Genomic DNA, 26,980 nt, shown 5'->3' with positions numbered 1-26,980 from the left:
TTCACTGTTGAAGATCTTGCCAGACCTTACCCCAGCGAAAGGAACAACAGATGCAATTGCAAACCATTACTATTAGCATTTTGATTTCATATACCTGTAGCTTTTTTTCCAAACTACAACTGTTTCTTCTCAAATTGTATCATATTAGTACTGAAAAACAATTATGAATTTAAAAAAAAAAATACCATGCCTAATAACCCAAAGTATGACAAATATTTGAAAATGAGCCTTACATACCAGAAAAGGGTGGATACAATTTGAAATGCACGGTCACAATTGAGACTGTGATATGGTAACTGTTATGCCTTTGAGAAACATATAGTGGTCTTAGAGTGCACACTTGTGGTTTTCTGTTGCTAAAAAGAAACAAAAGAGAAGCAAAGAACTTTCACAGCAGCTCATTTGCCAGCTTTCGAACACTTGTTGCAAATCACCTATGAAATGTTTGTGATTACTTGAGGATTTTTGTTTATAGCAACGTTTTGTACAAAATTATGGTCTCTTGTTTTGATTGTTGTTAAATGATACTGCATATTAGCTCAGGAGGTCAAGCGCTCGTCTTGGGATCAAGAGATCGCAGGTTCTATTCCCGGCTCCTTCATGTTATGTCCTTGGGCAAGACACTAAATCTCTAATGCCCCCGCTATTGGTGTGTGAGTGTGTGTGAATGGGTACGTGTGAAGCACATTGTAAAGCGCTTTGGGATGTCTTCATTGACTTGAAAAAGCGCTATATAAATGCAGACCATTTACCAACGTAACTGTTCTGCCTTTGAGAAACATGCAGAGTGGTCCTCAAGTGCCCTCTTGTGGTTAACTTAACACATTGTTTGCTGCTAAAATTAAAATAACCTGTGAAGCCAAATGTCATGTTGTGTTCAAAGAAATGAAATATTTTCATTTAAATGTAACAAGTTTTGTGCAACCCTAGCTCTTACTGTAGTTTTAATACCACGGGCCTTTTGGTCTAGTGCGCCTCATCTATGCAAAACATATCAAGAATTATTTTAGAGGGTTGAAAATACGGTATAAATTTATATACCTAAACCTACTCTACTAGGGAATGTTTAGCCAATCATAAAGCACAAAACAACACATGATGAAGCAGCGAGATCGCTTAAGGTGAACCTTTTTATAGCAAGGGATGACTGTAACCCAAAAAGGGGTAAAACATGGACTATTCCATTACCTGAATCAATTTAAACCAATGTATGCTTTTTTTCCTAGAAAAAATGGCGAAATCTTTTAAGATAAATTGTCACAACACAAACACCCTTTGAGTTGTTATACACAAATTTACATGATTTTAAGGGGGAAACTTAAATTTTGCACTGTTGTCTTGGACAAAGTAACTATTTTAGGGAGATTTAAAAAGGAAGGATGAATTTTAGTCAAATGAAACTGTAGACTATAACTGTTCGGTCTTTATAGAGTGGTCTTCTAACAACCTTTTGTGGGTAACATGTTCGTTTTTTTGTTGATTAAATTAATTTGAGTGGTGAAACCAGGTGTCAATGTTTAGTTATGTCCTATGAAATAATTTAGCTGTAATGTATCTATTTTTTTTATGCAACCTGAGCTCTTACTGTAATTTTAATTCCATGTGATTTATAGTCCAGTGAGCTTTACATATGAAAACTATAGCACAAAAGACTATTTTTGGGGGATGCGCCTTATAATCCGGAACGGAAAGTACGGTATATTGGAACAGATTTTGAACTCCCCTTGAATGTTTCGCAGCCTGAAAGGAAAACGAGACGCTAGAGTTTATAAACAGTAAAAAGGCCACATAAACTTCCCTTCTGCCAGTTTGAACAACAGGAAGCTGTCAAAGGCTGCATTGATGTTAGATTACAAGAAAATAACAACACACATCATTCTGCGTATAAAAAAAAAAAACACTTTAATGACACTGCCACAAAAGAGGATGAACTCAGGCGATATGCAGATGGGCGCTCTCTGAGCCCTTGTGTAAAAATACCAAACTACAAAAGAATGACACAGCAAGTCTGTCAAGGCTCACATCCTCTTCTTCCATCTTTCCTTCATCACTTGCTTTTACAAGTTGCGTGTCGTTAGGCTGCCCCCTGCTGCTCACTTCTCGATCAGAGAGTCCAGCTGCTCCTGGAGCGAAGCCAGCTGTTGGAACAGGACAAACAAGAGCGGCTCAGTCAGTTTCGGCTTCACATCCTTTCGTGACATCATTGAGTAAGAACGCCGTGACCTAAATGTTGCACAATCAACCTCAATCACAGTTAACCTCAAATGATTGGAGTTTTGATAGTCACTAGTTCACCCTTTGGTTTTTTTTCACCCTCGAAAAACCAATTCTACCCTGAGTGGCGGTTTTTGCCCAGTTTGTTAGGGAACTAAAACTAGGACAAAAAGGCTCAGAGACAGCATCTTCCCCAGGGCCAACAACCGCCCTAAATGAACGCAAAAAACTGAAAATGTTTCTTGTGACAAATTTGGGTTTATATCTCTTTTTGTCATTGCCAAATCAGACTGAAAAACATATATAATACGATATACTACTGCATGAAAATGTGAAGTACATACATTCTATAACCTGAGTTAAAGACTTTTTAAGATTTTTTCCATGCCATTTGATATCAAATTTAAGACCATGTCGGGAAAAAAAAACACGTAATCGAAACAAAACCAAAAAACAAATATTTCTTGCACACAATACATCATGCCTCGTACACATCTTTTAGCCATGGCACAAAACGTTTGTCGGGTAACCAATATTCATTAAATGTACATTTTCTCATGGTCCATAGTGAACGTCTCTGTCCCAAGCTATGTGTTTTTGTGTACGCCCGACTGAATAGCACATCACCGTTTTGATCATTCCGATATTGTGGTCACGCAATGTTACCACAGATGCAAATCTGTGAATTTTTAAAAAAGAAAATAGATAAAGTTTACAAAATCTTATTAGCTCAAACAATTATAAAATCTTATTATTGTGTTCACATTTTAAGTACTTTGGAAATTTTGATTTCATACAATAAAATGCCAATGAAGGCCTTATTTTAGGAATAATGAATCCGAAGCCTTCTAAGAATTTTCAAAGATCCGCAGGAAACCCTGGGGTTTAGGTTGAGCCAAAGATTGAGTCATCTTCAAAGGATTTGGAAATAAAATCTTGCCATTTGTTTTATTTATTTGAATACTGCCTGTAAAATTGCATAAAATTATGTTAAGGATTAACATTTGTATCGGTCACGATTGGCTAAAGATTCTTGAAGCCGGAGTAGGTCACGAGGTTTTTTTCAATAAAGGCCATCATAGGTTGTCATAGGCTATGGACCGTGAAAAACATTTGTAATTGGCCAAGAGTGGGGTCAATCAAAATGTCAAAGGCTAATTAATGGCCATATAGTAAATCATCTGATGAGTCTGTTTATTTTTTAAAGGGGAGTTATGGAGCCAAACAAACTGATTACAGCAAGGATCGTCAAACGATGTATGAATGCTTTTATGCAGATTTTTTTTATCTGTCTGCATTATCGTGTTCCGGAGTGAATACTTTACCCAAACTCTCGTGATTGTAACCAGACCATGTTTGCTAGGAATCGTGTCATTAGCGGAGTTTCACAACAATTTTGGGTGAGTTATAATGGCTTTATAGTTTTTGGGTATCTTGTTTCAGACTGATCGTGATGTCTCTGTGATGAACATATCTTGAATCCAAGAGTTTAAGCTTTCCAATGATATGTGGCATGACGTATTTCATTGACTGGTGACATCGGGAAGACAAGACTGGATTCATCAACAGTCTGGGGTTAAAAGCAAAAGTAAACACACAAGACAGCATTTCCCAGTCACACGACTTACCTGCTCCATTTCACGCTCCTCCTGCTGAATGATCTCGTCCAAACACGCTTGGAACCGGTTCTGCAAAAAGACACATGAAATTTGATCAAAACTGACAATCTGGCACCTCATTTTAATTTTGATAATCTCAAATGCTCGTGCGAGCGTGTGTGACTATCTGCGCTGTGACAGAAAGGCCATCCGGAATGTCAGTCAGAGGCGGCTGACCTTTGAGCTTCACGACCATGATGCTAACTAGCGTGGATGGACGTGGCGTGAGTGCTAAATGGCAGCGTGTCCGCTCGCCGTTCCGCCGGCCCGGACCGCTGATAAAACACAATCTGCCCTCATTTGAAATGTACCTTACTGCAAAATATATGAACCTGTTGAGATACGATGACGCTCAGTATTTGAGACAGAAAATGCTTGTTCTCAGATAATCCCAATATATTCCAATAAAGGTTTAGTCAAACAAAAATGGGCCAAGGGGAACACTTTTTATGCTTGAATACTGCAACATAATGGCAAAAACTTCAAAATCAAAATACATTACCTATCGCAACAAAATTAGATATATCTATATCATTAGACGTTATAGAGAACCATCCAATACTCGGTTCATTTAAATAAAAGGCTGGAAATTTGGAGATTAGATAAATTATAAAATAGCAGTAACAATGTATATGAAAAAAGTGTCTAGTCATAGAGGAAGATGATTAAGTAAAAAGACAGTAGGAATGACAACATGATTTCAGGGTAGCGACATGTGATTATAAAGGGGAATGTTTACAAAGTAGAACTTTACTCTTTTTAATTAATGGAATTGTTACAAAGTTAAGACCTTAAATGCAATAACTTTTTTTTTAATAGCGGCAAAAAATTAGCTACTTTTCCACATAACAGAGACGATAAGAGAGTGTTACATTCCGTTACAAAGGATTAAAAAGGGCAAAAGTGCAAGTATGTCAAAATATTTGCAAATTGCTCAGTCTATAGTTGTCATTTTATTTTTTGAGGCTGAGAGCTACTTTTTTGTTATCGAGAAGGACTACAAGTTTAAAATGGATTCCTAAAATAACAACTTATATTATTCATCCATCCATTCATCCATTATCTGCACCGCTTATCCTCAGTAAGGTCGCGGGGTGCTGGAGCCCATCCCAGCTATCTTCGGGCAGTGGCCAGGGGACACCCTGAACTGGTTGCCAGCCAGTCGCAGGGCACACAGACAACTCACTCGCTCATTCACACCTAGGGACAATTTGGACCGGCCAATTAACTTGACATGCATGGTTTTGGAATGTGGGAGGAAACCAGAATGCCCGGAGGAAACCCACGCAAGTACGGGGAGATCATGCAAACTCCAAACAGGAAGGTTTGATCTCACGACCTCAGAACTGTGCCGCACACGCGCTAACCACTGCGCCGCCGTGCTGCCCACATGTTATTATGTTACTATAATGTCATTACCAGGTAGCAATTATTAGAAGTAGGTATTAGTGATAAAACTGCCTTGTATAAGGGCACCAAATAATAGGCTAATTTTAAAAAAAATTCTAGACAAATTGATCATGTATTTAAATGATTTCTCATGCCAGTTGGAAAGCAAATTTCTTGGAAAATTGCAATGAGCTATTTTTACAACCATCCCACGGCCTACTCAAGTGTTCTGAGGGAGCTAACCACTGCTACCCTGTTGCACATTACATTTTATTCAATAAAATCTTTTTTTAAGAGTTTAATGAATGTAGACCATTTTTAATCCATGATCAATAGATCATATAATTATTTTGTCAGCCTCTTTTAGCGCAAGAACCCAGTATTTTTATGTGCATGCGTGCTTACTTTCAAGGCCTGGTTTTCCACCTTCATGATAAGCTCCTCCTGTTGTTTCTTGCGGGCTCGAGTTTCCTGAAGTTTGGACTTGATGCCATTGATCTGCACCTGGTACTCCATCACTGAAATCCAACACATCAGAACAATGGTTTAGTAAAGAGGAGGACAAAGGAGGCATTAAAAGAACTTTTTAGCCAATTATTCAGAATAGCCCATAATCCTATGCTATTTAGCAACGTATTCATGCGACATAAAACCTAGAAAATGTCAGACACGCGTACTTTTTAGCCATGAGGTGCTTTGAGGCCGTGCATGCTAGCTGAACTGGAAAGAAAGGTAAGAGAGAAATGACCATGGTCATTTCCACTCTGCTGACTGTCGGGGGACGCCAGAATGTCACAAATTGTTCCCAATGGCTACAGCACAACCGTTTGAAAAAGACGTCGGGTGGCAGATTAAAGCACTCAAAGGACAACTAAAAGAGCCAGAACATGAAGCGGCCGTTAAATTACACTAAAGTGGCGCAGCGCTACCTCACCTCAACTATCATCGTGGCTCTTTTGCAGATGATGAGAAGAAATTTTGTCACTGAGTGACTTTCTGACAAAGTGTCAGGGCAGTACCAAAAAGTAAAAAAGTACAAAGTAAGAGGACAAGGATATTTTTAAAGAAGTTTGGCTTTCTCATGAGATTTTCTGAATGTCTTTTCAACCTTTTTATGTCTAGACAATCAGTGGTCCAAAAAGGTTGAAATTCAATCAAGAAGACAATTAAAGTGTAGGCTTGGGTATATGCCAGTACACACTGTATTCTCTATTTCATCATGTCAAAAATACAAGACATCAGTCATGTCGGAATCAAACAGCCCATTTAATATTGCAACTTTGATAAAATAATAAATCATAGGAAGTGACTGAGATAAAAAAGAAATGAACATGAAAACAACAAAGTATTATGGAAATGGACACGTGAGTCTAACATTAGTCAAAATGTGAGAAGTTTTCCACATTCCAAAAGAAGTATATATTATTATGAGTTTCAACTCATTCTTTAAGTAATACACCAATTCCAACACAGTACTGTAATTAGTCCAGTGTTTTTCAGCCAGTCAGACTTGAGACCTTGTTTACCAACTTTATTTTTGAAAAAAAAAAAGCATGCTATTATTCATTGTATCTTTACTATCTTAATGTGATCAAATTGAAACATTTATCCACAAGTAGCTGGCAGCAGATTACCCTTGTTTTTCTTTCTATGTGCTAATTATCTCCTCATTAGGTAATAAAGGGAAATATATTTAATAACTCATTTTTGTTTCATTAAGCAGTTTTCAGAATGTAATGCAAAATGAAATTATCCATCCATCCATTATCTCCAACCGCTTATCCTCAGTAGGGTGGCGGGGGTGCTGGAGCCCATTCCAGCTATAGTCGGGCACTGGGCAGGGAAAACCCTGAACTGCTTGCATTAAAAAGAAATAATCGAAGATAAATTTGGCTCATTTAAGTATTTCTTTTTCTGGAAAAACAAGATAAAAATTAGTAACATTTCAACAACAGGAAAAAATATAGTAAACTCAAAATGTCCGCAAAATTAGTGAATCCCCTGATACTACCTCTTTAGCCACACTGACCACGAACAATAAGAAAACTTCTTACTGTCAATTTGAGCTTTAAAGAAAAACCTCGAAACTGGGGCTGGCAACACTTTCGACATACACTATGCCTTTTATTCAATGAAAAAACGTGTGCCATGGTTTAAAAAAAGCACTGTATTAAGTCTTGTAATTATATTTTGAGGAAGAACTGCATTGTTCTCAGATGTTAAAGACTTAGCACACCATCTATACCTGCACATGAGCGTCCAAACTGGACTTTTGAGAAAAGCTGGCAGCTAATACTGCCAACTGGAACGTCCATTAAATTAATATTTAAAAAAAAAATCAGCTGTTAGAAATGCAACTTGAGTCATGCTTCAATCAGGGTTTCTCTGGGATTTTTTAATTCATATTTAAGACCTTTTCAAAAACACACCCTATGAAATTTAAGATCAATCTCACACGAACCCTGGCACCCTGCCGCGACGGCGAGGACTTTAAAGCTATGGCCCTGGCCCTCCCAGGGAACGCTGCAGAATGTAACGCACCCAGGGGGGGACCCGGTGACCACTCGCCCCTACCCGTAAAGCTAATGACCGCCCCCCAGTCCTCTTAGGCTACAAGCAGGAGTGAGGGCGGGTGACTGTGTGAGGGCCAACACTAACCCTCCGAGAAACCGGAGCAGCCCATTGCCACGACAGATTTGGGACATTAGCCAAGCGACCCCGTGAAGGAGGCCCGCGCCCGATTTCTGCAGTTGTCCCCATATGTTTAAATTTCACCAAAACAATACTTTGATTTTATTAGCACCTTGTCTTGTAAAATAAATATGACTCACTCTTCGACAAAATACAACTTCTTATCCAGAGAACCTAGAAAATCATTACTAAAGTATTGCATCACCGATTTGGTTGTTTGTGTCCGTCTCTCGCTGCGCGTTGTCAGACTCGTCCAGCTTGTCCTGAGCCAGGTCGTCTTCTGTGTCCACGATGTTGAGGTCCTCGTCCTCGTGGCGGTCCACGTCGTCTTCCTCGTCCTCGCTGGAACTGCTGATGTCATTGAACATCGCCCGCAGTTCATCGCGTTGAGCTGGCCATGGAAAACAGTTGTTACCTCGTGACTGAGAATTGATACCATCACGTTGGATTACATCCATATTTAAACGTCATTCAGAACATTAAGCATCTGGCCTTCACTCAAAACAGTCAATAAGGAACTTAAACAAAATCCAGAATTATACTATATTATTATATTAAACTATATTATAAACATTGCTGTCATGTTACCTTTTTCCTTAAAAAGTATTTCAATAAATGTATTACTGTATTTATTTAAGTATAGAGCAAACATGTGCTCAACATGCAAACCTAATTTTCAATTAAAAATCGGTATTACATGTTTTTTCTTTTTCTTGATTCAAACGAAGCATCGTAAGTGACATATGTTTAGGGGAGGCAGCCGGGTGTTAAGAGTGTGCAATGGTATACCCCAGCAGCGGTTTTGTGGAGTGTGACGTCAAGTTGCCCACGCGTGAGTTCAATTCAGCACATTTGAGCATACGCTACGGTTGTCTGCCTCATTATTATTATTATTATAACAGCTCATATGCATACAAACACTGGAGCGCGAAGACGCTGCAGGTAGTGGTGGCCTGGGGGTGTGTACCTTCTTTGTCCACACAAATTATGTGGATATTGTTTCTAAAAATAGACCATAGGTGTATTGTGGGTGGAGAGATGTAGTTGCATTCAACAAAGCGAAAATGTTAGAGGTTGGTGTATTGTATTAACATAAAATTGCTTTCTTTCAGCTCTAACTGACTATTACACTAGCATCATATTTAATTTTCATTACTTTTCAGTTTTATTGGCTTTTGCTTTGTAATAATGAAAAATATTGTGTTGTATGTATTCAACCTACTTGAGGATCCGTGGCCTATCTTATGAACCGACGTTCCAGGCGATGAGTCCAGGTTGCCCAGAGAGCCATGCTGGTCCCCATCCTTCATGTCGTCCTCCGCTATCACTTCCCACCCTGGTCATCTCGGGTCAAGGTTTTCACCAAAAATGATTCAACCTGGTAAACCGACTCACCTCTGACCTACTTGTGAAGAGTTTGCACATTTTCCTCAGGCTTGTGTGCAAATAAAAAATACAAATGATTGCAAGAGCAATGGAGAAGCCATGTAGATATGAGGCTAACTCCAGCTCTTGTTAGCACACCCTTGGCCATGAGCATTACAGCTCCCCACAAACTTACAAATAAATGTATTGAACCGCTTGCTTTAAGGGGCATTGTGTATTACTAAGGGCCCCCTAGAAAAAAAAGACTTAATTTTAAAAAAAAAAAACATTTTGATTTAAAAATAAGCAAATATAAATTAACTATTATTTATATAAATGTGGTTTTTGTAATACTAGTAGATTAAGAAATCTGCATTTATTCTACATAACATGAGGTTCACATAGCGGAAGCTGACATGATTGTCCGCCATTTTGCTGCTACAGGTACCTCAAAATAACAAAAATCCTGTAAAAGGCTAAGGAAGAAATTGAAAAGCAAAATGGTTCGGTCACTTTGAGTTCCCGTAGTTTGTATTCTATCTTCTGCTTTGTAACAGTCGTTTCTGGTTAAACTACACAATACAGCAACATCTGGTTGTCAAATATTACATTTTATCCCTTTAAGTATAATTTAATGGTAGATGGATTGCTTAAAAAAAAGCTGCAGAAGGAACGTAGGGCTACACTAATTGTAGAAATATAGAAAAGGTTCAAATGTTTTTGCGCTCATTTTATAGCCACAATAGTAAATGGCTAAAGTCTAAAGTCCTCAAAAGGATTAAACTTGCAATAATAGTAAAAGCTTGGCCATTCGTGTAATTCCCTTTTTCTTAGATTTACCCACTACGATCACCTGTTTGCTTAGTTTTGTGCTGTGCGGCCTCATGTGAGCTAAGACGAGATGCTGCAGATTTTGGCGCCAAAGCGACATTGTGCTCCATGCGCCCCTTGACACAGTAGAATTTGTGGAAGGATACGAACGCTGACAGCGTCGGCATCTGTGCTCAGCAGCCGCTTCACCTCCTTTTCCACATCAGGAGATTCAATGTACTGCCAGAGGGATGGAGAAGAAGTGCATGTTACAGCATTTGGCTTGGTGCCAGCGAGAACATTTTCCGATTAGAAAACACGGAAGCCAAATCAATGAGAGTCAACGCCACACCATCCTAAAGATTAATTTAAATGAGCAAGTGGAAACAGCGAATGAGCACATACTCCTTCACTATGAAAACAAGCACCAGCGAAATTGCTTTTTTGTGGCTTCAGGATATAAACAAGGATGGAAGGCCTTTATTTATATGTAAATCTAAGGTTTGCAAGTGGTGCTGTTAGAAGAAATGTAAACGTTTGTTTGGGTAAAAGCTAAAAAAGGAGACACTTGCTTAAAAGACTGATAAGAGGTGGTAAGGCAAAGGTAAAACAATCTACCTTCTTTTTGGCCGTTTTGCGAAACCTTCTCTTACGAGTGTTCTTGAGGGGGCATGTGACTGCGGAGGTGAAACAAGGTCATAAGTGCGGCAAGGATTAAAATGTGGGTAGGTGTGCACATTTTTCTCCTTACTGCCGTGGTTCCAAATGAACTTCTTGTCCTTATCTTTGTCCTTCTTTTTTAGTTTAGGATCGGTGCCAGTTGGCTCCTCTAAAGGAGGGTACAAGTCTCCATCTAGTGTGCACACCAGCATCTGACAACACAAAATCAGAAGGTGATGCTTTACAATGCAAAATTATGGCACTTTGTGACAATGTCAGTTATTTAAAAAGATGTATGCACTCATTATTAATATGTCTAAAATAGATTATTTTGCCACATACTGTTGCTATAATATTATTGTTGTAGTCAAATTGAATCAATGTAGGCCTCAAAACACAAATAAAAAACGTGATCATATCAAACAATCTTGCTCCCCAGAAACCATTTACAGCATTAGGAGTTCACAGATTCACCCCCAATACATCACGAACCACTACTCTGAGCAAATGGATTTTTATTCCTATATACTCAATTTAGTTTTGTTCTACCTGGCAGACATCGGCTGTCTTATAGAAAGTCTTTTTGTCCACCGTTTTGAGAGACTCGATGATACAGGGCAGATCCACCAATTTGCAGGCTAGAGGTACACGGTCCACTCTGACGATACCATGTCGACCATCAGCTGTGAAATTGTACAAAACGAACAGTATGAGCGTACGTCTGATGCCATTCTGACACTGGTACTGTGTGTAAAACATTCAAATCTCACAGAAAGAAGAGACTCACGGTGCAACTCAATGGTGAGTCTGTCCTTCATATTCATGCTACTAGACTGCGCGATCCTCCTCACGGTAGACGCATATTCCTCCAGTACAGAAGGGTAAAAAATGTTTTAGAAAGTAATCACCCACTCGTGGTACACTTTAATAAGATCCCAAAAATGTGCAGATAAATACCGTGGGAAGTCGCAGAACGAATTGATTCTCCAACTCGTATGGAGCGTCCTCTTTACTCTTTGAGCCGACTTTACCGGCTGGAAAGACAGCATAATGTTTTGTTTACATCGCAGAACTGTGGGTTAGCATATCAAGCTAACAAAATAGATTGGAAAATTACATACCTTTCTGTTTCGACGTCATATTAGCTGTTTACTTCCACAAAAAAATGTATATTAAAAAGTTTAAATAACAGTCGTCAAATGTTCAAACTATTCAACAAATCAGCAGTCGAGTCAATTTAAAACAGTGGTGCATCCTTAGCAGCAGGGCAAAGGACATAGCTAGCTAAGCGATGGATCCCATGACGCATTCAGTGCTTCGCGGAAATATAATGCTCGTCTAAATTGAACTTCGTACCCTTCTGAAGATAATCATACCTATCAACTTACATCTTTTCCCTGAATCGTCTAATTTTTAAAAAATATTTTAAATGATTTAAGAATGATAACAAATTTTGTTCAAAATGTTTGTGCAAAAGTAAAAATACTGCCACGTATTACAGGTAAGACTATAAATTTACTGCAAGTGGGAAAACAACTAAGGATTCCCAAAAACATTGGTTGTGTAGTTTATTTGGTAAACAAAACACACTTAATTTACACAAATTGTCTTTTATTTTATGAATACATAGGTGCCTCAGTATATTTGTAAGTTTTATTATCACTTAATATGAGGCGAATTGCAATTTGCAGATGATGACAGGTGTTTATAATGTTTATCACTAACTACTAAAACATGCTTATTTTTTATATAGATATTTATATCATACAAAAAAAAACGTAAACTGGTCTTGATTCGTTAAGTGTTGTTTAGCTCTGGCACGTCACACGTTCATTGTCGCATTTGTAGTCCATTATATGACAGCTTGAAAAGTTAATATTCATCAAATCAAATGTTTCATTCGAGGATTTCAAATAACTGGTTCTCAGTCCGATCAAATACTTTATATTTTATTTGAATACTTGCATACATTATTGTTTATTTGAATTATTAGTTCGATATTTTTGAAGCAACTGTTATTTTGACTGGAGACAAGACGAGTCTTCAAAATAAATATTTGTATTTATTGGATAAAAATAAACAACTATTTAAAAATTGTAATAACAATAATATTAATTCCATCAAATTTTTACTTTATTGAAATTAGTATTGTTTTGTTTATACTGTTTTTCATGTTGATTTATTTGTCGTCTTTTTTTAAAACTGAAGATTCATGGAACAGCCTATTGGCAAAAGTCATGCGTTTCACTTCCGGGTAGGAATCGATTCGTCTGTTGCTGTCGTTTTCCTGTTATCTGCCAGCCTGAGGAAATTTTGGGCGAAAGTTACGAAGACGACCACGCCGACACCGCAGCGTTAGGCTGCCGAACATCAAGCCATGGTGCTTCACGGGACTGTCAGCTACGGCTGCAGGGCCACAGGGACTCGATGGCGGGTTCTGTTGCCTCTGTTGGTGACGAGCTTGTCGGTGTTTGTTTGCGCGTGTCGAGCATCCTCGGAGCAGCAACAGCAGCAGGAGGACAGTGCCATGGAAAACATCGTCACGGAGAAGAGGGCTGAGGAAAGCCACAGACAAGACAGCGCCGACCTGCTCATCTTCATTCTGCTCCTCACACTCACCATTCTCACCATTTGGTTATTCAAACACCGCCGGTTCCGATTCCTGCACGAAACCGGGCTGGCAATGATTTATGGTGAGCTACCACACTTGTTTTGAGCACCGTATTTCTTATGTGGCATTTTATTGTGTATGTTTGTGATATTTCTGTTTGGAAACGTTGGGGATAGAAGGTGTGTCTCCCCAGGATACTGTAAACTCCCTTGCTAACCAAATCAGCAGCATGCCCACAGCCGCAATTAACTGAACTGTTCGGATCGTCACAATAAAGAAGATCAAGCCACCATGCCAGGCTTCAAGAGCCTTTCCGCGAGAGGGTTTTTCCTCTTTTGGTCCTTGGCTACAGCTCTTCACCCTTTTGATATACCGTATTTTCCGCACAATATGGCGCACCGGGTTAGAGGGCGCACCCCGAAAAAATAGATTTTGGTCCTATATTTGACATACATAAGACGCACCAGATTATAAGGCGCTACAATGGGAACGTCGACAAAACAGTCACATAGTTCAGTCAAACTTATTACCCCCTTAACATTCCAAAAGCTTGCAAAGAAGCAAATTCGTGTCGAGAACACGTGCGGATGCGGTGTCCGTAAGATGTCACTCAAATGCATCGTACCAAATATCATTCAGAAGGTTAAAGTCTTGGGATTCAAGAAATGCCAACCATTCCTTAGTTTCTATTTTCTTTTTCGCTCGCAACTTTACTGTGCATATGACAATAAACACTTGGAATTGAGTTTAATTTAAAAATAGACACTCCATTCCATCCATTATCTGCACCGCTTATCTCAGAAACATCGAGTTCAGTCTGAAACAAGATACAGGGAAAATATATAGCCGGAGTAACTCACCGAAGTCGTTGTGTTCAATAATAATGTGCAACCATGGTCCTCTTATATCCGTGAGTGTAGTAAATCCAGGAGAATAAAATATTTACAAATACAGAATAGTAAAAAATGCTTTCTCTATGCCGTCAACCCAACGTGTGATTCACATTCATCTTTTTTCGGCCAATTGCAGGCTTTGTTTTGCCGCTTAAGCCTATGCCAGCCTGTAAATGATAAAAAGGATCCGCCCCTTGACCTCCGAATAACTTTAGCCAATAGTGATCGATTCAAATGATGATTGACACATTGGTTAGCCAATGAAACACCGGTAAATAAATCCCAGCATACACCGCGGACTACTTGGCGTTCGGGGGAAATTCTAGTCGGCGGCTGCTGCATTAGTTGCAAGACTTTGCGACTTAATATTGATCCATAAATAAGGCGCGCTGTATTATAAGGCGCATGGTCAGCTTTTGAAAAAAAAAGAAGGCTTTTAGGTGCGCCTTATAGTGCGGAAAATACGGTAGTTTCTTGCATACTAAGCTCATCTGCCATGTCATCATCTGCCGTATTTCGGTAATGTAATACCCCCTAGATTATTAAGATTGTAGATCATGAGTAGGGAATCCTGTTGACTCAAATAGCCATGAAAGCAGAATATCTGTTTTCTTTTTCCTGTGAGAGCCTCACCATGTATTTTAAGACAAAACTATCTGTCTATCTACCCTGGTCATATCTCTCGAGAGGGGTGACCGACAGCAAGACAAACACATACAAAAACAAAGAAAATTTAAAAATAAGGGGAATATAAAAGTAGTAACACACACAATTTTGTACTAGGGCACACCTGGCTCGCGACCCCGGCACTATACCTATTTTTAAATTGGAATTTCAAATAAAAGCCACATCGCATCTTTTCTTTTTTGGGTTTCCCAGGTTTACTAATGGGTGTTGTCCTGCGCTACGGAATACATGTCCCGCGGGATGTCAGCAACGTTACATTAAGCTGCTCCGTCAATGCCAGCCCCGCCACATTGCTCGTCCACTCCAGGGGCAAATTCTACGAGTACACACTGAAGGGCGAGATCAGCGCTAGTGAAGTGGACGACGTGCAGGACAACGAGATGCTGCGCAAGGTGAGGAAAACGTTGTGTTTGAGTGCAGATTTGGACAAAGTTAATTATCTCTTTCGTCTGTTTTTAATGCAGGTGACGTTTGACCCGGAGGTGTTTTTTAACATCCTCCTGCCACCCATCATCTTTCACGCTGGATATAGCTTAAAGCGGGTATGATAACATTTCTGGCCTCTCCTCTTGATAACATCAGTACGCGCTCAGGTTGAGTCTCGTTTGATTGTGTGGACTATCTTCTTTGCAGAGACACTTTTTCCGGAATATGGGATCCATCCTGGCTTACGCCTTTTTGGGGACGGTGGTTTCCTGTTTTGTCATCGGGTAAGACTTGTTACACTACTTTACCAATGTACTGTGATTGATCTTCTTCATTTCCAGTTTGTTGATGTATGGCTGCGTGATGCTGATGAAGCAGATGGGACAACTGGGTGGCGAGTTCTTTTTCACGGATTGTCTCTTTTTTGGAGCCATCGTATCTGCCACTGACCCTGGTGCGTCTCCCGTTTCTATTGTTGAATTTGGGACAAAAGTAACCACAATGTTGGGGATTATTTTCTTGTTTTTCATTTTTGTTTTGTTTTTATTTTTCTAAATATTGATTTTCTAGGTTTTCTGGATAAGTTTTTTATGCCTCTTGATTTTATATATTTTTTTAATGCATTGTATGTGAGCTGGTGAATAAACATGGCTGCACTACACAGTTAAATCATTCATTTTTAGTTGTTGTTTTATTCACTGTACATAGGTTCTTCTAGGAGTCACAGAGATAATATGATTATAATTGTTATTATGTCCCCCACCCCCAAAAATAAAAAATAAAAATCTGAAAGATATTTGGAAATCCAAAGCAAAAAAATCAGAAAAACAGAAAGAAATAAAGACAACATTTAAAACATTACACACACAGTAAGTACCTAAAACCTAGGATATTTAGGAATAGAGTAGAATTGGCTTGTTTGTTATTGATGCAACCTTCTGTTTGTTTTATGAAGAAGAAAAAAAACCACTTTTTTTTATTTTTAAGCGGTAAAAGAAAAATCAATGTGTTTAAGTGAAAAAAAAACAGAAGACATTTCAGACTATTTATGGGCAGGATTATTTTGCTTAAAAAGGGAAAAAATGAATCAACTTGTGTAAAACAACATTAAAACTGGATAATTGTTTTAAATTATAGAACACTCCTTTTGAAAATCCCTCCAAAAATGGTTGTTTAGTCCAAAAGAACTGTGTTATAATTTTTCTACCTCTTTAAAATCCTCTTATTTTGTATATACCAACCCAAAAGGGATTTCTGTTAAAAAAAAATATATATATCCGTTTGGCTAGAAAAACACATAAAAAATTGTATCGGTCCAATTTTCACCCTTTTCTGAGTTGGAGTATTCCCTCATTATAACACAGTTCATGTTTCACTGTCTTACTGCTTCATTGATTTTTATCATGTGTTGTGCATTTTGATTGGCTAAAAAGTCCCTAGGAGAGCAGATATTGGTAAAAATAATATGTGTATATATATATATATATATATATATATATACAAAACATTATACAGTACTTTTACCAATGTATAATAGAGTATTTATTTGTATAAGAATTGTAACATTTGTGCACAGATTTCGCCTATTGGGTTCTCTTTGAAATGTTAACCCAGATAAACGAGAGTTTTGTTTAAAAGTGTGGCTTTTAGCCAGTTTTCCCTCACAGTAGATGTTTGTCTTTGGTTGCCGTAGTGACCGTGTTGGCCATCTTCAATGAGCTGCAGGTGGATGTGGACTTGTACGCACTTCTGTTCGGCGAGAGCGTCCTCAATGATGCCGTGGCCGTCGTTCTCTCCTCGTAAGTCTGTTGCAAAAGTCTGCGTGTGTATTGGAAACAGAAATGTCTGACTCACTCGGCCTGAAGGTTTATGAGGAAAGAGGCCTCCTAAAGACATGACCCACAGGAACTATTTACAGCTGTTTTTTGTTGGCAGGTCTATCGTGGCCTACCAGCCGGAGGGCAACAACAGCCACACCTTCGAGGTGGTGGCCATGTTCAAGTCCTTCGGCATGTTCCTTGGCGTCTTCAGCGGCTCCTTCGCCCTCGGCGTGGCCACCGGTGTCGTTACGGCGCTAATATCCTTTTGCATTTTGGACTTTGTTCCTTAGACTAAGGGGGTCCAAACTTCAGCCTGAAGGTTGTTTTCAGCCCAGCTAAACATTATTTAGTGGCCCACTGCATATACTAAATGATACTTGTTCCTAAAATATGTGCTTTATAATGATAAATCACGACATTCTTTAAGTAGGCAACATTTTTTAAATTGGTTCCTTCTTTTTAATTCTAAACTATCCAAAAATAGTTGGGTGAAATAAAGATGTATGGTCTCGAATAAATTAAAAAGACGTAAACCACTTCGGTAGTTTTGCAAAAAATTACCAATTATATATTTCATTTTGTTTTTAAAAAAATGTATTTACCTGGCTTGTTTAATAAAAGTACAACAAAAGCCTTTAAAAAAAAAAAAAAAAAAAAAAAAAACTAACCAAAACCCCCAAATTCCTGAAAATTGTGTTGTAATTATTTTGAACAAACCAAAAATGTGAGCCTTTTTTTTTTTTCGAAAGCTCAAAATTATGGTTGTGTTCTGCCGAACTCTGCAAAAACTCTTTCCTTTTCTTGTAAAACCGAAAAACTCCAAAATGTTGTATAATTGCACAAAACAAACCCAAAAAACTAAAACTTTGTATCCGTTTTGTAACTGTTATTTATTGTTATACACACATTTTTGAGCCAAGGTCTTTTGTAGTTGGGTTTCCGTTTAAAAACCAAACTGAAATGGGATTTGGTGCCTCGGTAAATCACTGTAAGAAAAAATATACAAAATTGGCCCTTGAATCCTTAATTTTTCTGTTTGCAGCCCACCAAGGAAAGAGTTTACACACTTCTTTCCTTGATGGCAGTAAACTTCTAGATTTGTCTAAAGGAAAACCCTCCCATTTAATTGAACTTCATTCTTCAGTGCTATCAAATACTATCAATTAACTGTAGTTTACCACGCTAGTTTTGTACTAGCGAACAATGAATTACACATTGTCTATGAAAACTATGAAAATTGCAAAATAACAACGCTAGTTTGTGTATTGACATTGTAAATTGTTCCTTAGTTGTTTATGGTATATTAGTGGCATCTTTTTAATAATAATAGCAGGTTTGGTGTTTTAAATAAAGTCATGTGTATTTATATAGCCCTTAATCACAAGGAGTCTCAAAGGGCTGCAAAGGCCACAGACTATTGCAAACTACAGTCTATTATTACACCATGGCCTGATCTAAAACCTACACGAGGGCGAGGGAAAACTCAAAAACCTCAACATGAGGATAACGAAGAAACCTTGAGGAGGGACCGCACACGAGGTAATCCCCCTTCCAGGATGACCAGGCTGCAGATTCAGATTCAGATTCAGATTCAGATCTACTTTATTGTCATTCTAGTACACGTGTATACAGAACGAAATGTCGATGCATCTGACCCCCACAGTTTCCTTGAATGTACAGATATAAATAATGTTGTATTGTATTTTGGCTACGTGTAGTATTTTACCATAGTGCCGATAGTTCCAATAACAATTCATACACAGATATTGTCATCAGGAAATATAGGCCATTCTTAAGTTATATAATAGAAGTGTGTTTTAAGCCTAGGTTTCAGATCGAATCTCAGGGTGAAGAGCATTCCACAACATCTGAGCCCGAATGGAGAATGCTCTTGAACCTGCGGTTCTCTCCTTGGGTCTTGGGATCTCTAGTAGATAACTAGTGCTGTTTCTTTAAGTTAAGGAACCACTTTCTACTTAAAATGGAACTATTTTTTTAATCTAAAAATCTTCTTTGTTTATTCTAAAATATGATTTTTAATGTTTAGCATCTCTGGTTTTTGTGCACCCAAATGCCTCCAAATCAATGTTTTTTCCTTCTGAAGTGTATTGTTGGTTGAAGTCCTTGACTACCTCCCGCACGTGACCAAGTTTACAAAGTTGAGAGATTTCCAGTTGCTGGAAACAGCTCTGTTCTTCCTCATGTCATGGAGCACTTTCCTATTGGCTGAGGCGTGCGGCTTTACAGGTCTCTCTCACTCACACTCCACTGTTATTTTCATGTTATAATTTATATTTGTCTCCTGTGCAACAGGCGTGGTGGCAGTGTTGTTCTGTGGAATAACTCAAGCACATTACACATTTAACAACCTGTCCTGTGAGTCTCAGGACCGTACCAAACAGGTCAGACCAGGGTGAAAATGCATTGGCAATTGTTTCGTTTTTGGGACGTGGAGCAAATTTGGATGTTTTGTGATGCAGCTGTTTGAGTTGTTGAATTTCCTGGCGGAGAATTTCATCTTTTCCTACATGGGTCTGACGCTCTTCACCTTCCAGAACCACGTCTTTAATCCAATGTTCATCGTCGGCGCTTTTGTATCCTTTTAGAAACAAATTATCATCTGCATAATACTTGAAAATGGTTGTAATTGCCAGTTTATACCACGAGATAGCGCCAAAGCTATTCTGTTGGACATGCATTTTTGTTTGAGAGTCAGAAAAATCTGCTGTTCAATCCATTGGTCCTGTTGTACTCCTTGAGCAAGTTCTCGCTTAGGTGGCCGTGTTCCTTGGCAGAGCAGCCAACATATACCCGCTCTCTTTCCTCCTCAATCTGGGCCGACGTAATAAGATCCGGTCTAACTTTCAGCACATGATGATGTTTGCTGGTCAGTCAGTCAGTTACTTTAATTCAAGTAGCCTGCCCAAATGTGTACTCGTCGTGATTTTTGTGATCGTGCATAAACAGGACTACGAGGCGCCATGACGTTCGCCCTGTCCATCCGAGACACTGCAACATACGCGCGGCAGATGATGTTCTCTACCACGCTGCTCGTGGTCTTTTTCACCGTTTGGTTCTGCGGTGGCGGCACCACGCAGATGTTGTCGTGCCAGCACATACGGTACCAACTTGTCTTTATTGTTTCGCATGCAAAAGGATCAGAATGCAGTATTTGGATTTTGACACAACATTTTAATTGGAGCTTTTTATTCCCTTCATAATTGTTGTATACAAGCTAATGTACTCTATGTAAACTTGCTTTATGTATTTTGTTTTTTATTATCAGGGTTGGAGTGGACTCTGACCAAGAGAATTCTGTGAGTGCAGCCCAGCTATGACGACACGTACGCAAAAAATTAATATTTTTATAAATGTATTCTCAATGTATTTGCACAGACGAGCGTAAGTGATGGTTCCGAGCGGCGAAGTACCAAACAGGAGAGTGCCTGGCTCTTCCGAATTTGGTACAACTTTGATCACAAGTATCCTTTTATATGTATGATACACGGCCTAGGAGGGGACGATTTTTCGTCATGTTTTAAGACGGTGCTAAATGAGTGACGTTAATTTTCATTAACTGGAGTTGCTAGCTACATGAAGCCCATCTTGACTCACAGCGGACCCCCTCTCACAGCCACGCTGCCCCCCTGCTGCGCCCCCCTAGCCCGCTTCCTCACCAGCCCGCAGGCCCTTGAGGTAAGAGCACATTTATGGATATTAGTTAGAATCTGACTGAGATGGTGACTTTTCTTTTAACTTTCTAGGGGGGGAAGTTGCTACACCAAAAGTGGCTCAAAGATACATACAAATGATAAAATCTTGATTTTTATCATTCAATTTTTACAAGTATGATTTTTAAACCCCTCTGGATACACATTTAGTTAGGTTACAGGCACAGTGTGGCGTAATGCTCAGGCCCTCTTTTCTAGTGAAATATACACGTGTAAAATGTAATACGCATGTCATCAAAACTGCATTGACTTATATGTTACCTGAAGCTTACCGAGGCGAGTCAGACTCCATGTCGTTCAACTGTGTGGCATGCTTTCTCTTTAAATGGTGCTGCCATGACACGCAAAGTCTGCTTTGAAAACGTAGTGGTTTTTATATCAAGCTGTATTCAAACTTTAGAAGTTTTGGAATGTGTACTTGATGTTGACAGCATACTTTCTGTATGTTACTGCTCAATACAGAGATTATATTGCGTATGAGCGATAGAGGTACAATCTTAAGCCCGAATCCAAGCGCGAGCCTACCCTCATTTCCGGGCCTACAATATAAACCATTAATGTCAGGTCGAGCTGCTGACTTCATTTTTTAAAATAAATATATGTTAAAAATATGTACTCAAACCATGCGTGGATACTAAAAAAAATATGATAATAAAAAAACACTTTTTTTTTGAAAAGTGGAAAAAAATATAAACAAAAGGAAATTCTTTGTAAGCTTTGGCTCTTGCCGACCATACATTAGATCCTTTGGGTCTTTGCCTCTATTTCTCCTAAAGTGCTGATCTTCATTCTTAGGGACATGCTGCTGCTGTGGTTTATGGCCCGATTTTCAAGCCCTAAAAAATTTACTGCCAACTCTTCCAAAAATCTGTCAATCGTGGAAAATTGTCGGCTAATGTAACCTCTGCTGACACAAAAATATATAAGCTGGTAATGTTTAAACATCCTTTGTATAACAGGTTTCGTTACAAAAGACAGGCTCTATTTTTCTATCATAAATCACCTCCCGTCCTCCGGAGTCCTCACAAGTAAAAAACAAAATTTAGGGCTTGCTTTAGGCTCAGTCCTGCAAATAAAGTTAACAGGTTGGGCATGGGCTCGGTCATACTTCAATACCCACAGGTCTGGGTCGGGTCAGGCTGGATTTTTTTAGGCCCGATCTTACTCCTAATGAGCGACTCTGAGCAGACATTTTAATCGTATAAGATGTGTCACTCTGTTAGAAAAACATGTCTGGAAACAATGATTGACGATGGAATTTATTGTCAACTTTATTATCAATTTTAGTTGACAACGTTGACTAAACTTTTCTCTGAGTAGAGATTCTAATAAGTAAGAGGCCTTACTCTTTTGGAAAAATGTGTCTGGTGACAATAGCAGACAAATAAATCCATTGTCGACAATTTCTTTTATAGATTTTTTTTTTTTTGACAAAAATCAACAAATCGTTGCAGTCCTACTCTCAGTAGAGATTATTATCATGTAAGATGCCTCACTCTGTTGGAAAAACGTTGTGGATTATATTTATTAACTGATTCTTGCGGTTCTACTAGTAATAAAGTTTCTCCTGAACAGAATGAGTGCCAAATCAAGGACGATGACTCGGACCTCATCCTGGCCGACGGGGACGTCAACCTCAACTACGGCGATATCACGGTCAGCACGGACGGTACGCAGGCGCCTGCAGACGACCCCGACCGAGAATTGACGTATGGTGACCACGAGCTGGTGATGAGGGGAACACGTTTGGTGCTGCCAATGGACGACTCAGAGCCGCCTTTTCCCGACGGCCGCTGTCGCCTTTGAGGTTGTCCGCTTTCTTCTCGCTTTCATCGCTACCTCGTCACGCCGTCCATCTCGTCTGCTGTTATCTATTTTTCGTCACTCTCAGTTGGACTTCTCCAGCACCTTATTGTAGCAACGCACGGCCTTGGGAGCTTTTATTCCAATACTACTTGTCCAGGGGCTGGCAACCTAAAATGTTGAAAGAGCCAATAACAGACCACAAAAAATAAAATGTCTGGAGCTGCAAAGAAAGTAAAGGTCTATTTTAGATTTTACCAAAAAGGGGATTCATACATAATTTAGGCTATGTTCGCACTGCAGGAAAATCTGATTTTTTTTGCACAAACGCAACCTGTATCCCATCTCTTAAACTCCTTCTGAACGGCACATATCCGATATTTTTCACACCAGACCAGGGCCACTTTCATATGTGGTCCTAAATCTGGTACATAGCTGAACTTTTTGAACGCGACTGCTGTCGATACACATTTATGTGACCTGCATGTCACCAATAGGCGACAGACGTCACTATTCTGGGTTCAACCAGGCAGAAGGAAGTGGATAAATCAACAACCATGGAGGACCAGATCACAGAGCATACAGTGGAGAGAAAGCCTGGTTTTGCATTTCATTAATATTTATGGGGACAATGCTCCGGCATTAACATCCATGAGTACTTCTGCAAACACTGAGCTCTTTGCATGCCACGTCGCGTGTCCTCTTCTGCACATGCAATACACTTGTGGTATTCACACAGGAGATTACATACAAGTCACATCTAGTTGAACAATCTCACAAAAACATCAGATTACACCCTATATAAATGCAGATCATTTCATTTTTTTTTCATTTCATTTTTTCACCCTAAAAAATCGGAATTGAGCATTAAGCTCTGCAGTATGCACCTAGCCTTAGTCCTTTTATATTGTATATTGTTAATATATACATATATATACAAAACCATCACATATATATATATATATATATATACATATATATATATATATATACTGTATATATATATATATATATATATATATATATGCCTCCCCTAATTTTCAATCATTTCTGAAGCGTCGGCAAAGCCACTTCAGAGCCACAGGTTGCTGAACCCCACACTAATCCGTTTACTGGTCTACTCTTGGTCAGTCAGACAATTCAAAGTTTTGGGTGCATTACTGAAAAAAAGCAAACCAGTTACTTTATTTCAAAAGTAATTTTGCTGACACCCAATAGTAGTTACTCTGAAAGTAACTATCCAGTTCCAAATTAGCATATTAACTTGTATACTCTAAATGAAGCCCAGCCCCAAAATCTGCTTTAAAACAGCCACATTGTAAAATACTGTAAGTAGAAGAAAACATCTACACCAAACCATGGAAGCAGTAAGCCTTTCATATTTCTTGGCTTGTGCAAATCTTGAGAGCTTGTAAACAAAACACTTAGCGGAGACACTCCATATCCATTTTGTCGCTGGGTTTCAAACCACTCTAAGATCTTTTTCTCCATTTCTAGGTAATGTCAAAGCCGTTTGTTTTATGACCATGGTCAAGCATATAAAACAGGTTTAAAACTGCAAAATCTTACTGTTTGTTATTTGCGAAGCACATCAACTGTCCTTTAAGCTTTAGTTTAACAGTGGGGACTATCTTCTCTCTGGGTGGAACACCCATATCAAACTCTTACTATAAACTTACAATATCATCCTGCAGGCCGCACGTTTGAAACCCCTAATGTATAATTTAAAAACATATTATTTGTGTAAACAAGTTTATTTTATTTACCAAATAAACAACACAAATATTTTTAGCATCTTTCTTAGTTGTTTCCCCACATTGCAGGAAATTCAGTGTTCGTTATTACACGTAGCAGGGTGTTTTACATTTTTTCCCGTACAAAAATTGTTATACATCCTACACAATTTGAAATGATCAAAAAAATTTGTAAATTAACAGGTATGTCGTAATCTTTTGCAGGGGTATTTAAACCCTCACCTCTCCAGAAGCCAGAAAGTAGTCAGGATACAATACGATGCGTAAGCTGATAACAAGGAATGATGAAAATGTTTTGCAGATGTTTTGCCTTGACCACAAAGGCCCTTGAGAATCTATTTTGGGCTGCGAGCTTGTGAGCAGCAGCTGTCTAGCACGGGTACTGCAACAGGAACTGTTGATAGGGTGTTGCCGTGGCAACCGCCATGTTGTCGTACACCCCGGCCTGCATGTGTGCGTTGACGTGTGTTGGCGATGATAAGGAGGTGGAAGGAAGAGGAAGGTCTTCTTCCAACTTTTATCTTCTGCTGTGCAGGAAATTGATTTTTTTTTTTTTAATGATCCAAATGCTTTCGACAAGAGTCCCCGTTTTTTTAATGCCATTCATATTTGATTTGGGTGGTCTCTTTCAGTGTTATTTTGTTCCCCAAGAAAGAATGTCAAAAAAAATCATAGAAATTTTATATTTGCACTCATTTATCTCTCGTTTTTCTTGTGTTTAAAGGGACAGTGTGTACTATATGACCACTGGAGGCCGCTGTATCATGTAGTGCAACTAAAAAAGAAAAACTACAAAGACCCAACGTGACCAAACTGCAGGCGTTTTTCTTCACATTTTTGCAGAGCCTTGCATAAAGACAGAAAGAGAAAAAAGAAGGGAAAAAAATTGAAGTATGGAAAAAAAGAGGAAAAAAACAAGAAAATGAAGGAAACAAAGAAGGACTTAATAAATACAAGAATAAAGAAATGAGAAAAGGAAGAGGAAAATGGGAAAAGCTAAAATTAAGAAAAACAGACAAAAAAAGAAAAAGAGAAAAGGGATTAAAAAATAGGTGAAAAACAGATAAATTAATCCGACTACATGTATTTTAAAAAAATGTACGTTTATATGATAGTTCTTGTATTTTTGCTTATTCAAATCAATATTGTTTTTTTTAATCAATGTAGTTTATTTTTCAACTTTGATGCGTTAAATATGACACACTGTCCCTTTAAGGGGTGTGGGTGTTACCCTAAAAAACCCTTGTACTCAATGCAAAAGTGTCTACTCATGTCAAAAGACCGCAATTCCCATCGTCCACTGTCTTGATTTCACACACACCGTGATTTCTGGTCTATAAGCCGCACCCAATACTGTACATTTTTGAGGAAGAGTTATTTTCTTTATACATAAACCTCACTCGACTAAATATTGGAACATGAGAAATTTGCAAAAACAAAGACGATACACAAAAAGATAAAAGTGCTTGAATTTTGGGTGAAGTGCTTGTTAGTACTTATAGTGGTTGCTAGTTCTCAACAAGTCTCCCTAAAACGATGCAGACACTGCTCTCCGGTGGCTTTTTTTTGTCAGTGCATTTCTTTTTCCCTCATGATTACCTGCAGCTGGTATTAGTCTGTATGGCATTGTCCTAGGAAGTGTCATTGCCCCCTACGGGTCATGCGCAAGAGGAAAGGTGCATGCAACACCTAAACAGGGCTCTATGAAATATGTATGAGTGCAAGGATTCCATGTCAATTATGAACATTTTTTATGGGCCATGCAAAAAATTGAGGTCGTGTTTGGCAGTGATAAATTATAATGGGAAGAACTTCCTGCACCCCCCAACGCATGCGCCGACGAGAATGCATCCTGCACCGCGTGGATCCTCCACAAAGAAACAGAACAATAACGGGTAGATCATTTTTAAAAGGCAGCAAGGGAGAATCCCGGCCCAAACATAATGATTGACATTTTAGACGCGATCCAAATTTCAGGCAGGGTTCCGGCCGGGCACGTGGCTTAAGATCTTACCTCTAGTCTTACATTTTCTGCTCAAGCACCTCTGGCAGCCGTTAGAAAAACTGCACACATTCGCCGCATCTCTGCATGAACCGCTTGTTTAATATTGTGCGACAAGTTGCGGCTAATAGTCCTGAAATTGCGGTACTTTGGTTGTGTGTTTATCTGCTTTTATGATGAATACAACAAAGTTGGCGCATGAATAGTCCTTCTGTTGGACTTTTGGGGCGACACAAAAATTTAGAAGAATACAAAGATACTGATTGCTTTTCTCGGGTCCCCTTGAACTCGAAATGCTGGATTGAGTTTCGCCTTTCCCGTTAGTGTGTATGTATAATTCATGTGTTTTGTGGTTCTCTTAATTGTAAATATCCGCTCACCTGTACATGTGAGTGCGGGTATACGAAAAGAAAGGGGAACCGGAAAATAAAGAGGAGCTTTGGATGACAAGGCATTTCAAGCAGTC

At 38.8% G+C, this 26,980-nt stretch overlaps 2 protein-coding genes across 2 annotated transcripts; one reads left to right on the top strand and one right to left on the bottom strand.

The window, feature by feature from the left end:
• Positions 1 to 1,876: 1,876 nt before the first annotated feature.
• Positions 1,877 to 12,110, bottom strand: taf7 (TAF7 RNA polymerase II, TATA box binding protein (TBP)-associated factor). The gene is made up of 12 exons (XM_088344787.1): positions 11,909 to 12,110; positions 11,745 to 11,821; positions 11,575 to 11,653; positions 11,337 to 11,470; positions 10,879 to 10,999; positions 10,746 to 10,804; positions 10,295 to 10,367; positions 9,175 to 9,288; positions 8,158 to 8,343; positions 5,667 to 5,779; positions 3,843 to 3,902; positions 1,877 to 2,138 (listed from the first exon to the last, which is right to left on the bottom strand). Exons 1-12 carry the CDS (start codon positions 11,925 to 11,927, stop codon positions 2,094 to 2,096), a joined length of 1,080 nt encoding a protein of 359 aa, XP_088200913.1. The 5' UTR covers positions 11,928 to 12,110; the 3' UTR covers positions 1,877 to 2,093.
• Positions 12,111 to 13,024: 914 nt separating this feature from the next.
• On the top strand, positions 13,025 to 26,980 carry slc9a6a (solute carrier family 9 member A6a). The gene is made up of 16 exons (XM_088344785.1): positions 13,025 to 13,480; positions 15,171 to 15,370; positions 15,443 to 15,520; positions 15,612 to 15,688; positions 15,746 to 15,858; positions 17,098 to 17,203; positions 17,340 to 17,481; positions 19,366 to 19,471; positions 19,538 to 19,626; positions 19,705 to 19,818; positions 20,000 to 20,111; positions 20,192 to 20,345; positions 20,511 to 20,541; positions 20,621 to 20,706; positions 20,815 to 20,920; positions 22,531 to 26,980. Exons 1-16 carry the CDS (start codon positions 13,165 to 13,167, stop codon positions 22,759 to 22,761), a joined length of 2,061 nt encoding a protein of 686 aa, XP_088200911.1. The 5' UTR covers positions 13,025 to 13,164; the 3' UTR covers positions 22,762 to 26,980.

The sequence above is a fragment of the Urocampus carinirostris genome, chromosome 9, assembly GCF_059441175.1.
Source record: "Urocampus carinirostris isolate Australia breed hairy pipefish chromosome 9, RoL_Ucar_1.0, whole genome shotgun sequence".
Taxonomy (NCBI): Eukaryota; Metazoa; Chordata; class Actinopteri; order Syngnathiformes; family Syngnathidae; genus Urocampus; species Urocampus carinirostris.
The sequence above is the reverse complement of the archived record's forward strand: the minus strand, read 5'-3'. Positions and strand labels throughout refer to the sequence as shown.